Source organism: Podarcis pityusensis, assembly GCF_964106645.2.
Source record: "Podarcis pityusensis genome assembly, chromosome: 17".
NCBI lineage: Eukaryota > Metazoa > Chordata > Lepidosauria > Squamata > Lacertidae > Podarcis > Podarcis pityusensis.
Window position 1 is genome coordinate 4,701,418 of NC_138042.1, and position 26,193 is coordinate 4,727,610.

The window sequence follows — 26,193 nt, forward strand, 5'->3', positions numbered from 1 at the left end:
GAACACTGAAACCAGAGCAGCGCATGGAAACGCCATTTACCTTCCCACCGGAGTGGGAAGCACATTTTTTGGCGTGCTTTTGAACTGCTAGGTTGGCAGGAGCTGGGACCAAACAATGGGAGCTCACCCCGTCGTGGGGATTCGAACCGCTGACCTTCTGATTGGTAAGCCCAAGAGGCTCAGTGGTTTGGACCACAGCGCCACCCACGTCCCTCAGAGTAGCTTATGCATATCCCATTCCTATTGGATGCTTCTTCAGGTTGAGAAAGGAACATGGAGCTCCTGTTGACCAGTGAGCTAAACAATTTCTCTTGGCACACACATTCATCTGCAGATACCTCCAATCTGTGCTGAGTCATCTCTTACTAGGAGGGACCTCTCTCTTCCTGTGTTTTGCCTTTTCCTTCTTTGACTCTGTCTCAAGCTTGGCCATGGGATGCAACTGGAGCAAGCATCATTTTAATAGATTATATATGATATGAATATAATTTTATTTCTTACGATGTTTGTTTTTTATTTTAATGATAGTTTTTTCTATGGTTTTAGCAAGTCTCGTTTTTATATGTAAGCCACCTTGAGTCCCATCAGGGAAAAGGTAGGGTAATAATAATAATAATAATAATAATAATAATAATCAGCATCCAATGCAGCAACAAAGTTAGTCATGTGCTCCCTGCCTCATAGAAGGATGCATTGTTTACCCCAAACAAGAAAGAACCTTCACAGTAAGCACTGAAAAAGCACTATCCTTTTCTAACCAGAAATCAGGTTTCTTTCTTTTCTTTTTTAAAAATCTGTTTTTCAGGGCAAGTTCCCCCACAAAGCAGTATGTAAAGACAGTTGTATAAAACATAAAGGAATAATTTAAAATCTACATTACACTTCTAAAAAATAGCAGCAAACTATCACTAAAATAAAATGATATAGACTGAAATAAAAAAAATACCTTTAAAGTTCCTTCAAAATCATTAATGAAAGACCCATGCATACTTCATGGGGGAGAGCAGTGCATGGATCAGATCAGGTTTAAACAGAGATAAGAAATAATGTGTGGAATGAAGTATGCTCACAGTTATTGTGGTCATGGCTGATGATGCAGTTGTCTTCTTTTTTATTATTAAAAATTACAGTCTTACTGTGCCAGGTGAAGACTTTTTTAATTGACTGAGGGTTTTAGTTGCCCCAATGTTTTTGTTTTGTCTTGATTGGTAATTTTATCTTGTGCTCACTTTTTTCCTGCTGCTTTCACAACTTTACTGTGTTTCTATATTTATGAAATTATTATGAGGCTTTTGTAAAAAGTGTTCAAGATGAATACAAAATTACAATAGTGACTGGCCCTCATAGGACACATACATCACCTTGAGCTTGTTTTATCTATATACATTACACTCCTTTATAAAAATGCTATGTGAATTTATTTTATAATAGCCTAAAAGCTTGTTCTGCTGCAAATATGTTGGGCTTGTTTTTCTGAGCTGTTTCTGAAGCAGAGGTGGGAAACCTTTCAGATCAAGGCATTTCCTCGTGAGCAACCTTCCCGGTGCCATATGGTGGGTGCGGGCAAAGAGAGGAGGCAGGGAAGTGAGAGGCGAAAGTGGGCAGAGCAACAGATGTGATTCTTACAGTAGGCTGCATTCCAGCCGGGCAAAAAGCATAGGTTTCTGCACACATGTGTACACACCTCTCTCCTTCCAGGCAAGCAATAGGCATTATCACAATTCCAAGGACATAATCCAGCCAAGCAAAAGCATTCAAGGAAGGCACCATTGAGGTGGAAAGGGGTGTGACCTGTAGAGAACCCCATGGGCTGAATAGGAGGGCCAAATTTGCCCCCTGGCATAAGTTACACACCCCTTCTCCAAAGCCAGCAACCCTGGTTTTTAAAGTCATAATTTTGAGAACTATCCCATCTTGAATTGCAAGGGACACTCTCTGCAGTTAACAGGGGTTTTGTCCTTCTAAAGCAGGCTTCCTCAACCTCGGCCCTCCAGATGTTTTGAGACTACAATTTCCCATCATCCCTGACCACTGGTCCTGCTAGCTAGGGATCATGGGAGTTGTAGGCCAAAAACATCTGGAGGGCCGAGGTTGAGGAAGCCTGTTCTAAAGGGCCATACTGCAACATAGCTTTCCCTAGGGTGTTATTTGTCAACAGTTTTATCTCTTTGTGTTTTCAGACCATATAAAGGAGAGTACCAAAGAAGATCACCCCCAGGATTGTCCACAGGCTGTGGAAAATCTCAGCAGCCAGCACAGAACGATCCCCTCTTCCAGCTCAAATGAGCTAAGTGACAGTATGGTATCTGAACCCCAAACATCGGAAACTGAGCAGTCAGCAATTCCTCACCAAGTGGAAGGCAGCATGGATAAGCTGCTGTCTGCCACTGCTGGTGACAATTATGATGTTACTGCTTCCGATTCTTCTGCTTGGCCAGAGTCTTTAGAGGCAGAGACCCAGGCTGACGAAACTCACTTATCTTCATATACACCCCACCCAACATCTGGCATTGCGGAGCAAAGTATGCCCACTGAGGCCTTTGTGCCCAGACCAACCACCTGCCACATCCCGACCACTGAGGAAGCAGATAACACGATGAGCACAGAACAGGCCAGTGCTTTGGCTCAGACCCCTGGACAAGAAGGCGCCCCCTTCGCATCCAATCTGGAGTCAGACAGTGAGGGCCCCCCTAAGATGGACTTTGTCGACAACAACATCAAAACTCTGGATGAGAAGCTGCGGACGCTTCTGTATCAGGAACACAGCTTGTCGGGCACTTCCCCTGAGAGCCAGAAAGACACACAAAGTGCCGTGGAGTCTCCATTTTCCTCGTCTGCTGAAGAAACTCTTCCTGGCCCAGTTCTTGATGCACCAGACTCCCCCCAAGAGACCCAGCAAAGCCCCACCAAGCTTTCAGACCCCCAGGCTATGCTGATCCCATCCGCAAGTCATCCAGACAGTTTGCCAGTGCTGAGGAGGGAGCCCAGTGCTATCACCTCTGCTCCCAGTGATCTCTGTACGCATGTGAGTACTGACAGGGAGATTGGCTGGGGTTGAAATCTTTTCTTCCTGCAACAAGAAATCTATAGCTATGCTAGATGGCTGTACAAACCCATTTGCTAGCTTAATGGGTGCTGGCAAGTGAGAGGTAAGTTTCCTTTTCAGGCATACTATCCCAACATTTTGTCCTGGATCAGTTTTATTAGAGTGCTTGATGAATATCTGGTATCTGGGAGTTACCAGTGCTGGGAGAGGCACAGGGTGGGAGTTAGATGATATTTTTACAGCAACAGTTTGCCTATATTAATACAGAACTGAACTTTACTAGGCCCTACTTGGGCTAAGAATTGGAAATGTCCTATTTGGAGAAAGGCATTGTAAAATTGTTGAGCAGTTACATATAACCTCCTAACCTGTCATTGACTATTTTAACCTGACAAATTGATCTTTTTTTAAAATAGGCACTTCATTGAGCTTGGAGATTTGAATGTGCAACCCTCAGCAAGAAAGCAATCTCTAAAACAGAGATAGCTAACCAGGAGCCCTGCAGATGTTGTTGGACTCCCAGCTCCCACCAACCCCAGCCAGGATGGCCAGTGGTCCAGATGATGGGCGTTGGTAGTCCAACAATACGTTGGCTACCCCTGCTCTTAAAATATTTAAGGTTCGACTTGTATAGTGCAAGACTCCCCCTTGCCATTATTCAGACACCACTTTCTTCTGTCCCTTCCCCACCCACTTCTTTTGTTCAGGAGATGTCCCCGGAGGCTTCATTTCCTGAGAACCCTGTGGCCTGTCCTGCTTCAGCATCAAGTGGTGGAGCTGTGCACCTGCATGCAGGAGGTGGATATTTTGGCCTAAGCTTTACTTGCCCTAGTCTCAAAAACCCTATTAGCAAGAAATCCTGGACTCGCAAATTAAAAAGCTGGGCATACAGGCTACGGCAGACCAGCTTTTTCAAGAAATCAAAAGTCCGGCAAGGTAGTGTGCTTACAGTCAGGGATCTAGACTAGGTAACATCTGTTTTGATTTATTTAAGTATGGTTGTTTTATTTTCTCTCTCCCCCCTTTTTTAGCATTTCCTGCCTCTTCCATTTATACATTTTTGCTCCTTTACTCATTTGTGTAACATTTCACCCACCACCACTTTGTTTTCCAGTTTGATTAACCAGTTTTTTCATTCCACATAGAAGTGTAGGTCTTTAGATACAAAAAATAAAATAAAAAGCCTACATGTATAATAGAATCATTCTTTTTATAATGCAATGTTGCTTTTTAGTATTATCAGGGTCCCAGCTTTGCCTGACTGTGTTCTTTTTCTTTGTGTTCGTTTTCGACAAAAATAAAATAAATTACACAACAGAGGAGATGACTGGCGATGTTGCTCCTGATTGGATTTCTCTCTCTGAGCATGCAACAGTGCAGAATAAAGCACCCGGTCAATCTGTGGCTGGATCATTCCAGCGAGGCCGATTTCAGGTGCGTATAATGTAATCCACAAAACCATGTAAATCCAAATATGCATGCAATGATTGTCTTACTTCCGCTGTTTGTTTTCATTACTACCTTGCTTTGCTCAAAAGAGCTCAAGGGTGGGGGACTGTCTTCAGGCTAATGGCCACATTCCCATCTGGACAACCTTCTGGGAGAGTGTGTGACAGTGACAGAGGCAAAATGAAGGCAAAATTTACCATTGCCCCACCAACTCTTTTGATATGTTGACTATTAGGCATACCTCCTGGACCAGGTTTTGCTGGCATTTCCCCATATTTGGATTTTTATTTTATTTTTTGCAGCTGGTGTAGGTTTGAGCCATCTTATTTTAACTAGATAAAGCATTTGATTTAATCTGAAGTTTGAACTACGGCTTTGTTGGAGATTTGCATTCTGGCTGTGGCTTGTTCGTTGCATTAAAGCAGTAAAGGGCTTGGATAATTGGTCTAAAGTTATGATGCGCCAATTATGAGTTATATAATGCATGTTCAGTCCACTATTTCATTTATTGTGAAAATCACAATTTCAGCTTTTGCCAAGTTTATCTATAGTTCGCATTTATGAAACAAATCTTTGTCACAGCTTCATATTGTGACTCAACTCTGACTCTTGGAGGTATAAAACTTCAGGGAATGGGAGGTATCAAATTGGAGCCACCTAGTGGCAAGAAACAAATACTAGAATAAGGAGAGATCATTTTTACTGAACTTTCCAGGGACATAGTTGGTCGCTGCTCAGAGCTAATCTTTTGCTGTAAACCCTCCAGATGTGAGAGCTTTTAAAGGACTGTGAGCTGACTCTTCTGAAAGGAAGAGGCTGGTACTATTGCAAGCTTTGCTAATCTGATTCATGAAGAGTAAAGAAGCTGTTGTCATCTTAGTTTTTATCACTGCTTTGAGCTGAGCTAAGTGAGCTAAAATCCCTACTTGACATGGGTCTTTCTTTCCATCTACTCTTGTTCAGTTTGCTGAGTGGATATGAGAAACATCTCCCCACCCACAAACCCACACATCAGTCAGAGCATCACTGTGGAGCAAGCCATGTATTTTACAAAGAACAATGTTTTCCATTGAAGGTCACCCCATAAACAGAGTGCACAGGCTATTTGACAAAGCAGCCAGTTTTTCATGCTGTTGTTTCTTTCTTTTTTCTTTTTTGTAATTGGATTAAATACTTTTATTTTTACTACATCTCAGATCTGTGAGGGGGGAAGCCTTTACCCAAACAGACAAATTGAGGTCCAGATTTTCCTGAGTTGCAGCTTGAACCAAAAGTTGTGTAAATGAAGATAACTCCTACAACTTTCTAGCAGGGAGGAAAGAATGGCAGATTGCCTAAGCCAGTCAGGACCCTGGGAAATCCCCAATAGCCCTGCTGGCTGAGTTTTGGAAAGCGGTGTCTCAGCAGAGAGCTAGGACCATCTGAAGCCTAAAGTAGGCTGGCAAGGTAGTTGGCCTCAACTACCTTGATGACCTAAAGGGCCTCGTCCTATTCTGCAAGCATTGATTCCTGTGCCATGGAAGGGATATCAATATTATTGGAGGCTCATTGTTTGAGGAAGGTTGAGAGCTCCGTTGTTGGGCCAGAAGAGCCCAGGGAGAGATGCTGAGGGCCCCTCTAAGTAGAGCAGCATGTATTATTTCCTCATCAGTATCTTTCTCAGTGTAGTGCAAGAGCCTGGGATTGGGGTCATGATACCAAGAAAGCATTGGGTCATATAGACATTGGTCAACAGAGATCTGAAGACTTTGATGAGGATGTAGGGGGGGAAATTATGCAAGGTTGAGTTGGTTGCTCTTTAGGTGGGAAGGCACATTGCCTGAATGACACACCCTGCAGGACAATTGTGTATACACCAAACTGAGTCTGGACACTTAGCAGTCATAAAAAGTATATTCAATACAAAATGCAGTTACTGGGCGGAAAAACCTTGTATACTTTCTAGAGCAACAGGAGAATACCTTTGCAGCTATGGTCTGGCAGTTTTTACTTTGAAACCAGTGCTCCCAGTGCTACAATGATGCATATTGTGGGGAAGATATTGGGGAGGATGCTAAAACCTTCCTGAAGCTATTCCTTACTGAAAACTGAGGGTCCTCTGTGTACATGTTACCCAGGGATTGGGGAGGAACAATCTTCACGCATGAATCAAGCATGTTACAGCACTGTACTAGAGATTAAAAAAGGAGGTGTTCTTCACATTCTCTGGCCTCAGTCACCCTTAGGCTCAAAGGAAGTCATAAAGGAGGTGGAGGCACTGCTTGGGGTGGGATCATTTCCCACTCTACAACCTTTCAGCCTGCAAGGTCTTGCCAGACTCCTTGGACTCAGATGACACATGCCCAGTACAGTCCTCACAGTTGCACAATGTAGGAGGCAAAGACTGCAGAATTGGGCAGTGGCCTTTTGAGAACACTGGCTGTTCCTCAGAGGGAGTGTGAACAATACCAGATCAGCCAGCCTCTGCACTCTGCTGAGGCAACAGTTCTCCTTGTGTGTAAATGTGAGCACATGAGCCAGCACCATCTGTGGTGCTCTGTCCAGGGTCCTGAAAAACCCCTGACTTGCCTGTTGTGACTCTCTGCTACCAGTAAGTGTGTCTGCTACAGTCAGCTTCCCCTGAGCCTTGAGCTGTGTTCTTGCAATACGTGTGGCTTGCAACAGGTATCATACTCAGCCTACCAGAGAGGTAACCTCCCAAATCAGGGTACATGAATATTTAGAAGCTTTGGAACCTACATTTGGGAGTATGAAAAGTGCTGAGGAACTTATCTATAGATTTCATAGCAACATGCAAAGGTGATGAGAGGAACTGTCTGCCTACCTGCAGTGACTAAAGAAAATCCTGCAACAAGCGGTCTCAGAGGTGGCATGATGCTTGACCAGATGCGTCAAGGGAGTGTTGTCCTAATACTAGAGGGGACTCTCTATGATAAACAGTTCTTAGTAAAAAATTGTCTGAAAGAGGAGTTACCAGTGCCTATGGGTTCTTTTCAGATAATGAAAAGGGCTGTGTCTGTTGCTCCATCTCTCTGCAGTAATTCTTCATGCACTATAAGTATTTTGCATTCTTATAGTGTATCTTAACTGGTGAACCGTATGCAGGTCTGTATCATGTAGCTCCCTGTGCTTTAAATTGCTGTACGTTTTCCCCCTGTCTGTCTCTCACTCTCTCTGTTCCCCCATCAATGTATTGCAGTCCTTATAAAACCACTCAGTTTTGTCTTGACTGTGGATAGTTTTGCTGCAGTTGCTATAGGATCTCCTAGCAGGCCTTTGCAAGGCATATTAATGCATATTAATTCAAAGTAGTTTTTAAAGAAATCTATGAAGCTGATTATTGACAGTTTTCTTAGAGTATCTGGTATTTTCTCTTTAAAGTCCTCTCTTCATAGATATTTAATACATGGGGTGAGGGGAGTTTATTCTTTGTTTGGTGTGGTCTTTTTAGCAGTAGGGTCAGCTGACATTTATGTCCCTGTAGTCCAGGTCTCTCTTGGCATGACATGATACACTGTTTTCCCCTTTTTCTGAATGGAAGATAAGAATTTGCTCTCCTATTTAGGTCATGTAAGTCAAAGCTTTTGTGTGCATTTAGTAGCTAACATACATAAAACCTTTTTATTTGTGCAAGGTGTGGTTGAACATTTTTAAAAAATGCAATATTTTTAATATTTCATATTTTAAATCTATTTTAAATGATATTGTTATAAATGTATCTTGTTCCTGGGTTAAGCATTTGGAGATAAAGTAGGTTAAAAATCCAACTAAGGAAATGAAACCCCAGGAATACTGGCTCTTTGCGACCCCTGCTCATTCCTCGTCGACTCTTAACTACAATCTGAGGCCCAGTAGTACAAGTGTGTCGTGTTGAAGACACCAAAGTGGGAGCTGCCGCCTGGGCTTGCAGTTGTAAAAAAAATATTCCTTGGGGACCAAATCCTGCCCATTTTTCTGCCCCACACTAGGTCAACTTTTCTATAAAAGGGGACCTACTCAGCTGACGTTCTTTCTCTGCCTCTCTCTTTCTCTGTGTGTGCTTCAGGTCATCACAGTGCCACAGGCTTCAGGTGGTTCAGAAAGTGAACCCTGTGAGATGCCTCCTTCCTCAGAACCTGGTCCAGAAGAAGAGTCTCCCAGAAAAGGAGAAATTGCTATGTTGGCTGGTGCCATGGGTGAAACAGACGCATCCCCTACCACCCCTGAGCAGCGGGACCTGGAGGAGAAGTCTGCTATCGCTAGCAGGATGCAGTCCTTCTCAGAGCCATGGGCCAAAGGGAGTTTTGTGCGGAAGCAGCCTAGCTCTGACAGTGAACTTTCTGCCCCCATGGGTGGTAGCCTGGAGGGCTGGGAGCGAAGCCAGCAGTCACAAGAGGAGAGGGATGGCACCCACGTAAAGAGGCGCAGTTCACTCTTTTACTCCCCCTCTTCCCCAATGAGCAGCGATGATGAGTCTGAGATTGAAGATGAGGACCTGAAGGTGGAGCTGCAGCGTTTGCGGGAGAAGTAAGGGCACTAAAATGGGGCCTTGTAACATATTCGTCAAGGTTCTCATTATAACGAGGGACCGAAATGTGGAAAGGGTGGAGCAGAGTAAGACTTTCTTTGTGCTCCATTACATTCATTTTTTGATTTTGAAGTTAGATAATATCACAAAGCTTCGGTAAGTCTGGGTCTGCTACTTCCAGATGATTCTGCCACTATTTAGCAAGCCAGATTGGATGGCTATTTGATGAAGGAATTCTCAGGTGATCTGTCATACAACCAATCAATGTAACTGAATCTACATAAATTTTCATATGAAGGAAACTTATTCTGAAGGGGGGGGGAATCGTTATTTCTTCTTCTTTTTCGATTATGTATAATTGCATCATAGTAGTCTTAATCTTAGAAGTGGCCTTCCCTTCTGGGTGAGAGAAGGAGCAATGCCTCTTCTAAGAAGGAACTTTCAGCCACAGAGTTGTAAGTACTTACCTTACAAATAATTACCTTACAAAATATTTTGCCTGGTTAGCAAAGGGCAGCTTTTTAATCAAGCAAAAAAGTTAATTAATACATCAGTCTAGGTGACTATTAAACACTGCAGCCCTTACTATAGATGTGTGATATATTAAGTAGAAGTAGGGCAGAGCAACCTTATCCTCTAGTACCCTAGGGAGACAGGGAAGCTGCCACTATACTGGCACAACATTTGCCATATCCAACCCTTGCTCATCACAGAAGGTGGGTGGGGGACACATGGCTCTGAAAAGAGTAGGGTGGAGCAGCAGCAGCTCCACCCCCAGCAGCCATGGCAACGCCACCTGCACTTGAACATTTAATTGTGGCCAATGTGGCGAAGTCACGGAAATGCCCTATGGCCACCAGACAGAGCCAACTGACTCATGCTGACATAGGGGCACCCCTGCTACACCCCTGCCCCACCCGCAACATGCAATCTGCCAAATATACAATGATGCTCCAGCACCTTCTGCTGTGTGAGTGGCCAAGAGCCGCAGGCATCCCTGAACAGAGGAGTCCATTTCCTCTTACACTGCACACTGCTGACAAGTACTGTTTTTCTTCACAACACAAAAGAAAGGAAAGGAAAGAGAAGCCATATAACACAACACCCGAACTGCTGCCTTGGGAGAATGCCTGCAAAGGGATGAGAATTCCAGGCCACCAAAGGGGAAAAAGAGCATTTTGCCACTTGGGGAAAGGGAAGGAGCAGGATAGGCCCAAGAGGGGCCATAGCCACACATTGACAGCAGCAGCCTCCAGTAACTCAAGTGTAGGAAACATGGTTGGGAAACGAGAGATGCAAGAGCAAGCCCCAACAAGGGGAATATGAGCCCCATGCACTTTTAGTATGCCTGAGCCAGCAATAGTCATCGCAGAGGCAAAAGACAGGGAGCTCGTGCACATGAACCCACACTGGAGACGCCACAGAACAGTTCCCTAACTATTTAGCCATAGTAGCAAACAGGAAGCAGATACCTTATGGAACATTTGCTTCCCTCAGTTTCAAGACATGCTGGATTGAGACACGTCAAAGAAGCGATGCAAACTCATACAGGGAAATCCGGTAGGGAAAGTCAGGACTCCACAGCGCCATCTGGTGTCACAGTGTCAGATTGCATATACAACGCATATAAAATGCTTTTTCTTTAGCAGTCTATCTGAGTCCATAGTCATATATACCAGGAACACATGGGCTGCAGGAAAACCCCTCGCCTGTGGAGCAGCTTAAGTTTCACATGCTGTGTGTCCCAGGTCTCAATAAAGAGTACAATCCAATGCTACAAATGGGGGGGGGGCAGACTTAGGAACTGCTGAGCCAATCAGGAGGAGCACTGCATGGGCCAAGAAGTCCTTTTGGCCCACCCCTCCCAGAGCAACCCATGTGAGTGAGGAGAAAGTAAAGGAGCTCCTAACCCTGAGCCTTAGCACAATCAAAGTCTCTGCCTGTTCCCTGGGCTGAAAGTCTCACAGCTGGTCCATCACCCTTTGCCTGCATCTAGTGGCTGCTGAGGTGGGTATAGAGTAAGCCAGGGCTTGGCTTTGTCCTAAGGCTTTGTCCTCTTCCTCTTCTGTGTAGACACATTCAGGAGGTAGTGAGCCTTCAGGCTCAACAGAACAGGGAGCTGCAGGAGTTGTATGAGCGGCTGCGTTCCATCAAAGATAGCAGGTCAGAATCCTCTGACATCTCCCTGCAACTGTCGTCTCCACGCCGGCCCAAGTCTTTCAAAAGCAAGCTGCGTAGCAGGCCACAGTCTCTGTCGCATGTTGACAATGGCATTGTTGCTCCCGGTAAGAGATGGGAGTGGGAGGTGGTTCAGAATATGGGTGTAGGGAATTGTTAAAACTGAAGGTGTTCCTTAATGTAGAAGAAAAGTCCCAAGTTCACAAATGCATGAAAGAGTCCGGTTCACAAGATAAGTTTTCCTTTCCACTTTGCATTCTTTGCCATGGGAATTCTATATTATTTCGTTGTTGGCTCATTACATGTGATGCAGCAAAAGTCTAGAGAGCTTCCCCATTGCCACTTTCCTTTGTTATGTTTTGCCCTGGTGAGCTGAACTTTTCAAAAATCTCTTGACAATAGTCGCTAGTTGGGTGCCCAAATCCCTGAGACAACTTTATAAATATTACCCTTGGATACAGATCCATTCATTTGTCATCTTCTCCATTCCCACCCCATAGTTTTGTTACCTCTAATCATGTGCCTCCCCCCCAACTTTCCTTCGCCTTACAGAATGCTGTTGTGCTACCACTGCTGCCTCTGTGATAGACTATCAGTTGAGTATTGAGGCCCATTTGCTGCGCCAGAGCTGTTCACAAGCAGAGACTAGCCAAGGTATTTGCACATTCCATTCTTCTCTTCTGAAATGCCAATGCTTTATATTTAATATCTTCCTGTTGGTAGATGACACCACCACTCCATTGTAGGTCTGTGGATTGCAGGTGTATATTTTGCAGACTAATAATTTTTACATTTCTGCAACTTCACCATGCAAACACAGAATCTGATAGCTAGCATTGTGGTGTGTGTGTGTGTGTGTGTGTGTGTGTGAGAGAGAGAGAGAGAGAGAGAGAGAGAGAGAAATACAGTGTGTGTAAAAATAAGTTTCTAGCTGCCATGACTGAGAGGCAATTCATATTTTATACAGTGCTTTTGGTACACCAGTGTTTGCCGTAAACATCTAGGGTTTGAAAAGGGGATACATACTTCAGTACATGTTATAGAGGCATTGCAGGAGATCGCAAACTTCTGTGGCTTCCAATCTTCGCATGTTTGGGGGATGCACCTCTTCCCACTTCACTTGTTTCTGCTCATCCTGTCAAACAATATAGTGTTGATGCTGTGTAAATGGTGAAGCTGAGAATCTGGAAAATAAGAAGGCAGTAACACAGGCTAAACCTTTAAAACACATTTTTCTTCTCAAAAAAATCTCAGCTTGTTTAATGGCTGCTGTCAATTGTAACTGTCAGCGGTAAACTACAGTGTCAGAATTATTTGAGGGGGGGAAATGTGCTTTAAAGGTTTAATGTATTCAGAAGCCCTGAAACTGGAGCCTGTGGACAAACCTTCCCACCATTGGGTAGGACTGACCTACCTAGCTCCCTCTTTCACAACCAGCTACAATTTCCTGCTCTAAACTTTATGGCCAGGCCACCTAACCTAAATCCCCTTGTTTTCCCCTCCCCCTGCTCCTCCTGTCATTGATTTAAAAGCAAATCTAAATTAAACGGCAACCTACATTTGGAGATAAAATAAAATAAGCTTATATATGCAAATCTGTTGAAGTGGCAAGGCTTACTCAGAGTGCAAATCTGATTTTCTTTGCTACGGAAATACCTTTTGAAGTTCAACACCACGGTCCTGCCTCTCATGATCACTCTTCCCCTTGCCCAGTGGCATCACCTGGGTAGGGCCAGAGGGGCAGTGTCCTCGAGTGCATTGGGGCAGGCATTTTGCTCCTCACCGTCCTGCCAGCCCAGCGCCGCTTTGCGATGCCGCAGGACTGTGGGAGGAAGACGCAACAGACAGGTGCCCTTCCCTGTTCGGGGTGCATGCCTGTTGCATCCTCCTCACGCCAGGGGCAAACGAAGGCGTGTGACACCTGGGGCAGGGCGTCGCTACGTAGGGTGCATGTGCGGCGTCACTACGTACGATGCATGCGCTGCACATAGCGACACCGCACATGCGCTGTACATAGTGGTTTGTCGGCGCCGCTGCTCCAGCACCATATGGACAGTGCCAGGATCCTCTGCTTGCGGCTGCAGTTGCGAACGGAAGATCCTCTACACGCGTTACGTACAGCGCATGCATGCGACGCCGCACATATGCTGTACATAGCGGTTTGCCGCCGACACCAGAATCCTCTGCTCGCGGCTGCAGCAAAGGCACCCGCGGGGTGCCTTCTTGTCACCCCCCCGACATGGCACCTGGGGCACAACGCCCCCCCCCGGTTGCGACACCACTGCTTCACGCAGCACTGCAGCATCGCTAAGCGGCGCAGAGCTGGAAGGCAGAGTGTGCCCTTAGGGTATATGTGCGATGCGCCCTCCAAGGGCTGCAGGTGGCAGGGGCGCAGCGCAGCCCTACTTGGTGGCAGGGGGAGGGCACTCCAGCGGCATTAGTGGTGTGGGCTGGGTGAGGTCTCTGTTCACCCCCCCCACGCACGCTACACTCTGGGGCACATGTACCCACACCAGCCACATAATCTACGCTGCTTCCCTCCCTAGTGGGAAGAGACCCAAACGGCACATCCCATTTTCACGGATTGTTTCTGCATTCTGTAATGTGCTTTAAAATATTTCCCACTCCCTTAGACCAGCTCTGCATTGTCAGCAGCACTGCTTCTTGTCAGCAGACGACGGCCAGTAAGAAAGGGATGTTCACAGATGACTTGCACAAACTGGTGGACGACTGGACAAAAGAAAAGGTGGGGAACTCCCTTATCAAGCCAAGTCTCAACCAGATCAAACAGAACAAGCATCGGCTGGACTCCGACAGCTGGAGCAAAGTATATGAGGTGAGGGGGGTGGGATTTCATAAAATAAAGTTCACAAGGGTGAACTTGTGCAAGCTGAGATACCTTAGCTGTTGTCCTGCTGGGGGTGACCTTGCCCCCCTCCCCACTTAATCATTTTCACAACCCAGGCATTATGGGGAGGCACCTGTTTTTCTCTAGCTATTACAATATGTGTAATAGCTGGAGTCCATGTGAACTCAGGGTTGTCACCTCTTCAGGGAGGGGAGGAGAGAGGGTTGATCCTAGGTTTAATCTCCAAGACTTCACTCAGGACTAGTGGAGTGGATCTAAACCAAAGAGTTATAGAAGCTCCCCCCCCCTTGAATTAATGGACCTGGGAAGCCACAGAAGGACGGACAGATGGAGGAATGGGGACACAGGCACCACATCAGTTCTAGGATGCAGAACTGGGAGCAGGTGTCTAAAAAGAGTAGCTTCTCCCTAGAAAATCTTATAAGGCTTGGAAAAAAGATAAAGATCTGAAAGGAACATCCTTGCTGCCCCCCACATGCCAGAATTTGTTCTTAAGTGTGTCTACCCACCTCTTAGAGTCTCTACAACAGTTGGAAACGTTACCATCTTGAGAGCCATCTCCAGTTCAGTTAGACTGGAAAAATCCAGGCTTTAGTTTTCATGGTGATCATGAGGATTTTTTTATTATATTTGTCTCCTGCCTTTCCTTTAAGGAGCTCGGCAGAGTTCAGACTGCTCTTATTATTTTATCCTCAGAACAACACTGTGTAATAAGTTCAGCTGAGATATGATGATTGACCCAGTGCCGCTCAGTTAACTTTATGACTGTTTGAGGATTTGAACCTGGGTCTCCTTAGTCCTCATTTGACTTCTTCGCCACTGGCAGGGTTGAGTTGTTTCACTTCCTACATTTCAATCCTCTCCTGTGCTCCTTTGTTAGGAAGATACAGCAAAAGGTACAGAATCAATTGAAGCAATGACTTCCTCTCATTTTAAGTAGTACCTTAAGTAGCCTCTTTCCCTATGAACCTACCCAGACCCTGAAATCATCTTCTGAAGCCTTTCATCGTGTGCCTCCTCCATAAGAGGTCCAGAGGGTGGCAACATGAGAACGGGCCTTTTCTGCAGTGGCTCCCCATTTGTTTTTCCCCCCAAATTTTTTTATTAGTTTTCCACAAAATTTTTAAATACACAAATAAACAAAAAAACATAAATCCTAGCCTTATTAAAACTAATCTTATTAACATTGTTAAGCGACTTCCTTGTATCCCGTTGGTTGAATTTCAGTGTATATCAGTTTAACAGTTTTCCAAAACCTATATTCTCATAAAATTAACTTAATCACTTAACATCTTTCTTTCTTTCCCAATCTAAATTTCAATTTTATCACATTACATGTTTCAATCCTAAGCCTATCTGGTATTCGCAAGTTTTCCAATTAATTTAACTTAAGATATTTAACTAAATAATCTTTAAATTTCGTCCATTCTTCCTGGTAATCCTCCTCCTTCTGGTCATGGACTCTTCCAGTCAGGTCAGCTAGCTCCAAAAAATCCATCATCTTCATCTGCCAGTGTGGCTCCCCATTTGAGGAATGCTTTCCCCACGGAGGTTTGGCTGGCACCTTCATTATACACCTTTCCTTTTTAACCAGGCCTTTGGCTGATTGACATGCCCTTTTAAAATGTGGGGGGCGGGGTGGTTATTGGGTTGTTTTTGTTTCTATTATGTATTTTCTGTTTTTATATTGTGATTTTAAGTTGTGACCGCCCTCAGACCTGCAGATATAGGGCAGTATACAAATTTTAATAATACTAATAATCATAATCATCATAATAATTGTTTCTTGTTTCTTTTGTTTTTAAAGACGACAACATCTACAGTGGGCTACACGTCCACATGGATTTCCTCGCTTTCCCAGATCCGAGGGACCGTACCAGCTGCTTTGCCCCAAGGACTTCCCCTGTCCCCCTTTACCGGCACACTATCGCCATATGGAGTACCCCACGTATGCCAGTATAACACCATGACGGGGACAACTTACCCAGTGCAATGGGTGGGCATTTCAGGGACAGCCCAGCAGTCTGTTGTTGTCCCTGCCCAGCCTGTGGGACCATTTCAGCCAGGGATAAGCATGCCAGCCTTTCCAGCATCACCTGTGCAAAACCCAGCTCCCATCCCCCCAAGTCCCAAATGAAGGCGGACGGCTAAAAGGATGATAGATATGGGGACTGTGCCTATAACTCATGATTCCATTCCTCTGCCTTGCATTCTGCGGCCTGGATTTTGGGGTGAATTCCCCAGAGCAGCAATGTGGTGGGAGATTGCCTTTGCATTCTCTTATTTGAATACTTGATATAATATTCTTTGGGGGGATTTTTTTTATATCATACTTGAGAGAGCTTTGGCCTGTGCATCTCATTGTTCCTGAGATGGACAGCATGCCCATGTGCTTCTTATTAATGACCCTTCCCTGTCATTCTGGCCCCAGGTCCCTTGAGTTTTTGAGGCTGATAGCAACCCTTTTTAAATTGTTCACATACTGGCATTTGAGTTAATTTATTGAAGGAGTGGGAGCAGCAGGGAAAGTAACAATTTGGATCCTCTTTTAATTTTACATTTCTGTGTGGTTTCATTGGCAGCTTTCATTGACGGGGGGACGGGGGACGGATTTTATTTGCAGAAAGATTTGCTGTCACTGAATCCTGTCTTAAATTCTCCCCTCTCCTACCCCAAGTGACAGGCCTTTTACAGTTGGAGGACCAGTGAAGGAAGAGACACAAATGCCACCTATTGCCTGTTACTGAAAGGCTTGTAGTTGTTCTTGAGCAATTTAGTACAGCTGTTTATATAATGGCAGCTCAGTCCTCATACGCACATGACATTTGGGGCTGTTGGCCTAAACTTAGTACTTGAGTTTGGGGGATGTAGCTTTTTAAAAATTTATTTTGCAGTTAGTTTGTTGTAGTGGAGAGGAAGCTGCAGAAAGGGTGGGAACAGAGTGGGAAATAGCCAAACGGTATTTAAAAACATCTCCCATCTCACCCCTTTGCCTCTCTTTTATGATCCATACTTCACAGTTTTAAGGACTGAAACAGGTTGGAACAGGTGCACAGAGTTTTGCATTGGAACAGGTGCAGAGAGTTTTGCATTGAGTTGACTGCCTTACAGTGGATTTGAATGGATAGATGCTCCTACTTTTGATTAGTGTTGTCTCTTGCAGCATAAAACACCTAAGTGGTTGCTGTGCTTTGATCACCTACCGCCAAGATTAAGAAGTCCCATCTTTACGGAGAACTTTAGAAAATTGAGTAGGTTGTACATGCATTTATGATGGCAAGAAAGTAGTGCCAGGGTCCACTGTGACAGGCTTTCTGGTTTTCTGACTTAAAGAGAAAAATGTGCCTGTTCAAAAATAGCAAGAGATCTAAAACTATTTTGAATAGGTTACATGCATGAAAGTCCATTGCCTGCTGGAGTCTTGTACCTCACATAACCCCTTGATTTTATAAACTATATTTCAGCTGCCCTATAAGGACCATGCTTGCAAGTTGATCTCTGCAGGAGACTAAGTCAGTTACATTGACCTAATTGGGCCAAGGGCAACGCAACATTGCACTATAGTTTAAACTATGGTTTAGCCTACATGAATACCTTGCTCTTCCCCCATCCCTGACTGTGGAGCCAGGAAATAAGGCGAAGGCTGGTTTATCATGATGTGACATGTGAATCCTCACTTATGGTTTTTTTCTGCCCAGAGAATAGAAGCCAAGGTTTATTCTTGGCTTACCACATGATTTATCTGCAGGAAACAAACCACAAACTGAATTCACACATCACAACAAGCCAGACTCTGGCTTGTTTCCTTCCTTGCATGATATAGCCCTGTGTTTTAAACCATAGTTTATTTTAAACTATTATTTAATGTTACATGCGAACTGGGCCATAGACTATGGAGGTCTTAATTTACTGAGTCTTAAGACTATAAGACTTATAGTCTTAAACTTTTTTCAAGGTAATATTTCATGTAGCAGTTGATTCTTTTGGACCCCAGAATCCTTGAAATATATTCCTGATGCACACCTTGACCTGTTTTCTCCCTTGACATACCTGGACTGATATGTCAGGGAACTGATATTTCAAGCTCTGGTTCACTTTGAGTTAACAAAGTTAAATGTTTGTCTTCAGAGTGCTGTAAGAGATTTGCAGTGCTGTTGAACATGGAAGCTGGCTTGCTTTGCTGATGAATATTTAGAGAATGAAGAGGAGGGAGGCTGTATCTCTCTACAGTAAAGTTATTTGGACTAGATAAATCCTGTTTAAAATGATGGGATTAAATAAATCAGAGTACTTTGGTTTGGGCCTACCTGTAATCCCACCCCCTTTTTTGGAGTAGCTGCAGAGACAAGCTACTTGTTTGAACTTAGCCTCTCAAAGGGACACTTGAAGCTCAAGTGAATTTGGGAGCCTCTGGAAGTTTTGTGGCTTTCCTTCCCTCCCCACCATGAACAAAAGATCCTGTTTCCCATGCATTATGCAGCCTCCTTGTTCTGCCTGCAAAGATTTGCAGTGCCTTGTGATAGATAATCTTTAGTATCTTTTCAGATTTTTACTGGAAAGTCAAAAAAAGTAGTTCTAGTCTTTTGAAGTTTGATGATGTTTAAACAGCGCATTGCTGCATCTCTCATTAGGATCTGCAGCAGCTGAATTATATATACTTTGGGGTGGGGGTTCAGTTTGAAGAACTGAGAGAACAGTGTTATGTATTTTTTCTTTCTTTTTTGCAAAATAGAAACACAATCCTGTTTGTTTTTTTAAAAAATGTTCCCCTGCTATCTCTTTTAAAACAGACACTTTGACTACAAATACATGTTTTCTAGTTAGGATAACTTGTAGGAAAGCATGGAATTGTGTGCTGTATTTGAAAACTGTTGCCAAGTTAGCCGACTTGAAAGCCTTGAAAACACAAATCTGCTAGGAAATGGTAGAGGGCCTTATTCCCCCCAGCAGTTGTGTGTGCCTTGGGTACACCAGTAGTATACCAGTGTTTTTGGTGGCAGACGTGCACAGTGCAAATGGCAAGCATGTGTCCTTGAACACTGGTGTTCATGTGTCAGGGTTCCATTGGTCCAATCAAGGTTTCCTGCTTATTGTTGTAAATCTCACGTTGTGTCTTGTGCATTGAGCCATCTGACCATTCCGTGCTGTTCGGAGCTCCCAGAGCCATTGCTTCACATTTGACAATAGGGGGCTCCCTTTTGCAATTCCTGACATGGTTTGTTCGTCTGTCTCACTTCTGATAATGGAATGAAAATGGTGGTCATGAAGTAACCTATGTTCGCCAGTGCTTACACCACTGTCTGTGGCAGTAAAAGCTAGGATGGAATTAAGGATTACGTAGGGTGAGTGGTTGCTGCCCCAAATAACCGCCACCCCTCTCCTCCATAACCTCTGGCAAAGGAACATGTGATGTGACATCATTGTGCTCACATATTCTTCTTGTAGAGTATGTGGGGCTACTGTTTTCAGCGGCAGCCATGTGTACTTTGTAACATCTGGTTTCCTGCCATATGTGGCCAGAAATCAGAGGGTAAGTCCATACCAGGGTGTGATGGAGCCATTGTTGCCCTTAAGTGTGCGTGATTTTTTCCCCTGCCCCACAATTCTTTGGTTAAACGTGTGTTTGTGGGATTTTGAAACATAACCAAAGCCTGTTTGACCATCGGTGACAGTAGAGGGGGTGGCGAATCAGTGCACAGTGATGCTTCTTCTCACATCACCTTCTAACTTCGGAGGAAATAAAGACAAACTTGACCTGACTCCCATCTCTGCAGCTGGGGAGACCAGAGTGAACCACAGTCTAGAAAATGGAGAGAGGCACTGAAATGTACGTTTGACAAAACAGGAAAAATATTTGGTATGTTTTATATGTTGGGTTTTGAATCTCTACATTTAATGCAAACATTTACTATCCAGTCCCCCCCCCCCTTCCTTCTTACATTTTGCTGTTCTTTCAAACCTGAATCCTGACAAGGATCAAACTGTGAATTTGGTTTTGGGTTTTAAAAGGCACTTTTTCTGCTGTGATGCTTTGAGACTAAGCTTGTATGATATTAATGGAATGTATCATTTTAATAACTGGGTGGATTTTTCAGTTGTATTCCAGCTGAGTTGCTTTTCCATGTTACATTTCAAGTTTCATTTTCTTATCTACCTCATTTGTTAGTGCTGTTTCAGTCTAGGCTGTGAACTAAACTACCATTCCTGTATATTTCTTGTCTATTTTAAATTTGAGATGGTGTTTTTACACGCATGACTCTTAACTCCCCCCCAGCCCATTTCCCTGTTTGTAATTTGGCACTAGCCACTCAAGCTGTTTACTGTTTTAAGGAGGATATTTAACTTTCACAAGGAAGACTTTAGAGATTTATTCATCACATTGAGTTAAACTTATAGCGACATGTGAATGAAGAGAACAAGTCCATGCATTGTCTACTGTATGTTGCAACTGGTTGTGGCAGCTTAGCAAAGTGTGTGACCCACTGCCTCATTAGTCTTCCATTTGACAATGGGAAAAATTAGTGCAAAAAGCTTGCTTTGTTTAGGAAGGAATTCTTCCTTTGTATATGCATTGAATTATTGCTGACAATTAAACTACTGAGGGCGGTGCCAACATAATGCTCCTGATCTCTTAACCATGGTCAAGGAATCCACAGCAGAATGTGCAATTGCACTCCCATCTTCAGTCTGTACTTTTTGGGGTGCAAATTCCTCCCACCCTCCCCTTCTGCTGGCCTGACTCACAGTTATAGTTTGCGTTGGCCCCAATCTCAACAGTGGTTAATGTTAAAACAAGGGCGTGCTGTTTCCCAGCTAAAGCCAAATTTCTGGTTAAAAGCAAACCCCCTTGTATTAGTCACAGCTAAGCTTTGTACCGACATTGGGTTGGATCCAGAGTTTTTGTTCAGTTGATGGTAAAACTTCCAGTGGGAACAGGGAGGGAAGCAATTTCCAGCTACTGCCTCACCCCCCCTGCAGCCCCCCAAAATCTGCTGTGGCCTCCCAATCCTCTGGAGCAGCGTTAGGATGGGAGTTCGGGGGACTGCAGGGGGAATCACAGAAAACGGATTGCCTCCCTATTGCACTGACAGAAAGAAGCCTAACCATCAACTGAGTGACTCTGCTGGATGCAACCTGTTACCTTTAACTGTGATTAAGACCGATGTGGAGGGAACGCACGGTCTCATCCCGCAGCTTGATGCCTTAACCAAGTTTAAAGTGTTGGGAGTGTTAGATTGGCATAGGCTCTGAACAAGGTGTGCAGGGTACCTTTGGAAGGCAGGGGCCTTCTGTTGCATTTAGGCAATAAAATGATACATTCCTGGTTATTTTGAATTCTGAAACCCAGCAACACTGTTCTTGTAAGTGCTGTCATTTTTGTAGGCTGTACCTCTTTAAAGGTGAATTGTATGATTTCAAAGTTGCTTCAGTTAATCAACTGAAGTCCAGTTTAGCATCTCTCCTGGAATGTTGTTGTGGTTTGGTTTTTTTGGTTTTTTTTTGCAAGGGGGGGAAGGGTTGTGTATTTTTTATACTTATACAGCAATTAGATGGTGGAACGGCAAAACTGATTCTGTAAGGAGTCACTATACAGACTTGGGTCATTCCCTGCCTCCTGGTTGTCTTCAAAAACTATTCTTCTTAGTAAATATTTATGGTGTCTATATTCCACCCCACACCTATAATTTATTCACATTTTATTCTATCAGAAGCTATAACTGTGAGCAGTGTAGTACAATAAAATTGGTTCACCAAACCAAATTCTACCCCTTGCATGTGAACAGTTGTTCACAAGGGCCTGGTACAACTGATGGGATGCTATTCTGCCCCTGCCCCCTCTAGAGCCCTGAGAATAAAATGCTGCTAAGGCATTATGCATTTTCTACTTACTACCTTGCAGCTCTCATTGAAGCTAATGGAACTGATCCAGCTTAAACCAGCAATGATTATCGCATATAGTATGTAAGAACAAATCCCCTCCTTTTTAAAAATCACCATTTATCTTATTCTTTTGGGGTGAGGAAGGAGTTGGTTTCCAATGAAAAAAAAAAATCTTTAAAAGGCCAAGCATGAATTTATAAACTGTCTGCTAAACGGAGGCCTTACTTGTATCCTCCCGCATAAAATGCTTCCTTGACAGGATGTATTTCTTATGTAGAGACAATCTCCATGTAGAAAAATGTGGAATATGGCCATGGGCAACCTCTTTGCTGCAAGTCAGTAGAAAGCATGACTTTGGAAGCCAGTGCCTGTAAGAACCTGTATACTTGCCATATACGTCACATATGATGATGGACAATGCTTTTCCTACAGTGAGATTACCTGTATGTAGGAAAAAATATTATGCATGAAGTAGCCCTTAGTGATGGTGCAGAAAGTGCAGAAAGTCCTGTGGAGCACGTTGTGGCCTGTTACGCTTCAACCAACCCCTTGTAGGGCACTTGTTATATATAAAGCTCTTTTTTCTCACTTCCATCTGACAGAAGGAAGAAGATGGTGGCTGCAGAGGAGGGAAAAAGAGGTGTCCCTGTCCTGTCAAGTAGCAAGGAAAACACTTTTTATTGGAATCTGTGGTAAAATATATCCGAGTTGTACCACAGATAGAGGCAAGCACAAATATACATAAATTGTTGGAAGAAAATGCAAAAGAGTAAGGCTTTAATTCTCCCTTCCAGGGCCATAGATTTAATTTGCAAGACTAGGAACAAACTTCTGTTTTTGTATTTTCAAAGCATCCTAGAAGGGTGTTGTTTTGGTTCATTTATGCCTTAGAGAACTCCTAACCATACGTTTTGGCAGCCATTTTGGAAGTGCAATTGTCTTTGAGGTTCCTAATGCAGCTTCAAACAAGCAAACAAAAGACCTCTCAGTTAAAACTACTATATTCTATTTAAAAAAGGTCTTTCATTCTGTTTTTTGTTTTTGTTTTTGCTAGAGATTGCTGAGGAGCATGCAGGCCTACTAAAACAGCATGATAAATTCAGGTATATGCTGTGAATAAATGTCTCCTTAGATTTCCATACTTGCTAACAACTTCTGAATTTCAGAAATATTTTTTATGTATGTGAATTATACTTTAATGTAGCATCTTAGGACTTATTTTTTTAAAAACCCTTTCTTTACTTTTTTACATTAAGGCTGAGATTTTTATGGCTGCATAGAGGATGCAGGTGACCGGTTCATTGTTAACAGGGATGAGGCATCCCATTCAGTTTTTGAAAAATCATAGCCCAGAACTTTATGGTAGAAAACGAATGTCTTTTATCAGCAGTTGTTTCCATGTGTTTTTTAATTATTTTTGCAAGCTGTGAGTTGACTTCATTTGTACACAACCATTAACAAATATTTTTTTAAACTGTTATAAAGGAAAATAAAGGCTGTGTTGAAAAAAACCCCAATTAAATATAGTCTGGATGTTACTGCAATTTCTGCTAAAGAGGGGTGAGGGAAAGCCATAGGAAATAAATAGTATTGCTGGAAAATACAGTGTAAATATTAGGGCATTGTGGCTTCTTTCTTAGCAATACTTGTTCATCTACTAATTCATTGATACATTGCATTTTAGATACATTGAAGCCCGGGAGCAAAAACTTCAAGTGCTATGGAAGTTTGGGATAGGAAGTATGCCCTGAATATGCACTCTTCGTTTGTAACTTTGAAGAGTGCTCCGAAAACTTTTTGTTAGGATGGCAAAAAAATCTGTTAAATGAGTATATAAATTTAAAACAGCAGCAGTCCAGAGAGATTCCAGAGGTAGAAAAAGAAAACACCAAGATTTGGGGCGGCTGCATTCCCTTACCTCAAAACAATCTATTTAATTTCTGCTGTAATAGTTTGCACCTTCTTATCTAGTGCACAATCTTAGATAAAGGTGTGTTTAGTTTTTGTTTAAAAAACTGATTCATTCTTTATTTTTCAATTAATAAAGGTAAGTTATGGATTATATCCAGTCCTGATCAGTCACAAGAGAACCCCCCTCCCTAATATTTTATTATTCAAATTATTACTTTGTTGTGGCATGAATAGCTATGTAATACTATCTATAATTTTATCTTGGCCTTCATGCAAGGCAGTGTAAATCTTGTCCCCCAACCCCATCTATCCTCTTAACAGCCATGTGGGGTAAAAAATATTCTAAAATCCATGGTTATGCAGTACCTTTACTAGGAAAGTAGTAAACAAGTTTTTGAGTTCTTCAGCACTGTTCATCAGATTGGACATTAAGCAAAGCATTAGAACAGGGTGGCCAACCCTTTTAGGTCTGTGGGGCACATTTCGATTTTTGAGTGAACGTCATGGACATCACATCATTTAGTCATATTACCACACATACACTGAAAAGAAAGCGCACACATGCACTCACTTTCCCAAGGGATCTTGGTAAAATTTTGATCCAGCAGAATTAACTTGAGCCTTGAAAAGCAGAGTTGAAAAATAGTGCCACTCTTCTAACTTCTTCAGCTCTCAAGGAAGAAAAACCTTCCTTCCAACGCAAGGGGGCAGGAGGGTAAGAGGCTTTGTGGGCACTAGGGGGACACATGGAGGGTACCATGGCACACTGGCAATCCCTGCATTATGGGGAATGGCCACTTGGTGATCCTGGGTGCAACTTGAAATCTGCGCAATACCTGTTAGAGCCTCATCCAGTTAAGCCTGCAATCTCCATGCTAAGAGTAATTGCACACATTGTCATTTCAGTTTCAAGCAAGCTTTTCCTATTACACCCTCACACATTTAATATCCAGAAGGATGAAGAGTTATGGAAAACCCAACAGCCAGTGGCGTAGCGTGGGGGGTGCCAGGGGGGCCGGCCGCACCGGGCGCAACATGGGCGGGGGGCGCGCTCGCACTAGCAGCTCTCTGCTCCTACTAAAATCCACGGGTTAGGGAGCCCGCGCTCGCTCGGCTTGGCGAGGAGGTCGCGGAAGGGGGAGAGCGAAGCCTTCTGCCGCAGGCAAAAAAAGGAGAGGAAGCCGGGTGGGCGGGCGGGCGGGCTGGCTGGCGGGGGTCTGGCTGCGCCTGCTGCTGCCGGTGCAGGGCAAGGCAAGCAGAGCGAGGAGGAGAGAGAGGGGAAGGGGGGGGGAAGCAGCTAGGAAACGCTGTGGTGTGGAGGAGGAATCAATTAAGGAGAGAAAGCGAAAAGCCTTGGAGAAAGGGAAAAAAGGAAAGAAAAGAGGCAGCTCCAGGAGAGCGCGGGGGAAAGAGAAGCCTCGCTGCTGCTGCTGCTTGGGAGAGTAAATTACTGTACTTGCCTTGCCCTGGGTTAGGGGACGCAAATTATTTGCCTTGCCCCGGGTTAGGGGGCGCAAATTACTTGCCTTGCCCCGGGTGCTGATAACCCACGCTACGCCGCTGCCAACAGCTCACCCACTACTTTGAAGAAATTTTGGTTGGTCCTAATATTGCCCACTCTGGGATTGTGGATTTCTTTGTGTTTATTATCAGACACAGCTTCTTTGCTTCTCAGGGAAGGTAGGTGAGTGTGGCTGCCTCAGGCGCAGCTGCACGGCACTGCAGGGCTTGGTTGCAAACTAGCAGCATTTTCCTGGGTATGGTTGCAATTTCACCCATATCAATTGCCAGCAGTGGAGGACTGCGGAACCAGATCACTGTGCAATCGAGGCTGCGGTTCTTTATCCCGTTCCCTCCCACCCTATAAAATGCACATTGGTAAAAGAATGATCTAGACAGAGGAGCAATTCGCCTAAATCCACCCTCGCATTAAAAGGGGGAAATACTGTGCACATGGCCATGAGTCTTTAAAGGTAAAGGGTAAAGGGACCCCTGACCATTAGGTCCAGTCGCGGATGACTCTGGGGTTGCGGCGCTCATCTCGCTTTATTGGCCGAGGGAGCCGGCGTACAGCTTCCGGGTCATGTGGCCAGCATGACTAAGCCGCTTCTGGCGAACCAGAGCAGCACACGTAAACGCCATTTACCTTCCTGCCAGAGTGGTACCTATTTATCTACTTGCACTTTGACATGCTTTCAGACTGCTAGGTGGGCAGGAGCAGGGACCGAGCAACAGGAGCTCACCCCGTCGCAGGGATTCGAACCGCCGACCTTCTGATTGACAAGCCCTAGGCTCTGTGGTTTAGACTACAGCACCACCTGCATCCCTAACATTTTACCTTTAGGAACGGTT

The 26,193-nt window shown here is 44.1% G+C and overlaps 1 protein-coding gene across 24 annotated transcripts in view; it reads left to right on the plus strand.

Moving 5' to 3' along the window:
• Nucleotides 1-23,963, plus strand: part of WNK3 (WNK lysine deficient protein kinase 3) — a 92,440-nt gene extending 68,477 nt beyond the window's left edge. For 19 of the 24 annotated variants that reach the window (XM_080987494.1, XM_080987486.1, XM_080987492.1 and 16 more), the window contains 8 exons: nt 2,181-3,025; nt 3,754-3,982; nt 4,365-4,480; nt 8,541-9,001; nt 11,076-11,287; nt 11,733-11,834; nt 13,814-14,016; nt 15,857-23,963. In XM_080987494.1, the coding sequence (XP_080843620.1) occupies nt 2,181-3,025; nt 3,754-3,982; nt 4,365-4,480; nt 8,541-9,001; nt 11,076-11,287; nt 11,733-11,834; nt 13,814-14,016; nt 15,857-16,186 (2,498 nt within the window). In that variant the 3' untranslated portion in view covers nt 16,187-23,963. The remainder of the gene's footprint in view (nt 1-2,180; nt 3,026-3,753; nt 3,983-4,364; nt 4,481-8,540; nt 9,002-11,075; nt 11,288-11,732; nt 11,835-13,813; nt 14,017-15,856) is intronic. The other 5 variants (XM_080987490.1, XM_080987488.1, XM_080987491.1 and 2 more) reach the window with 2 other exon arrangements.
• Nucleotides 23,964-26,193: the final 2,230 nt, after the last annotated feature.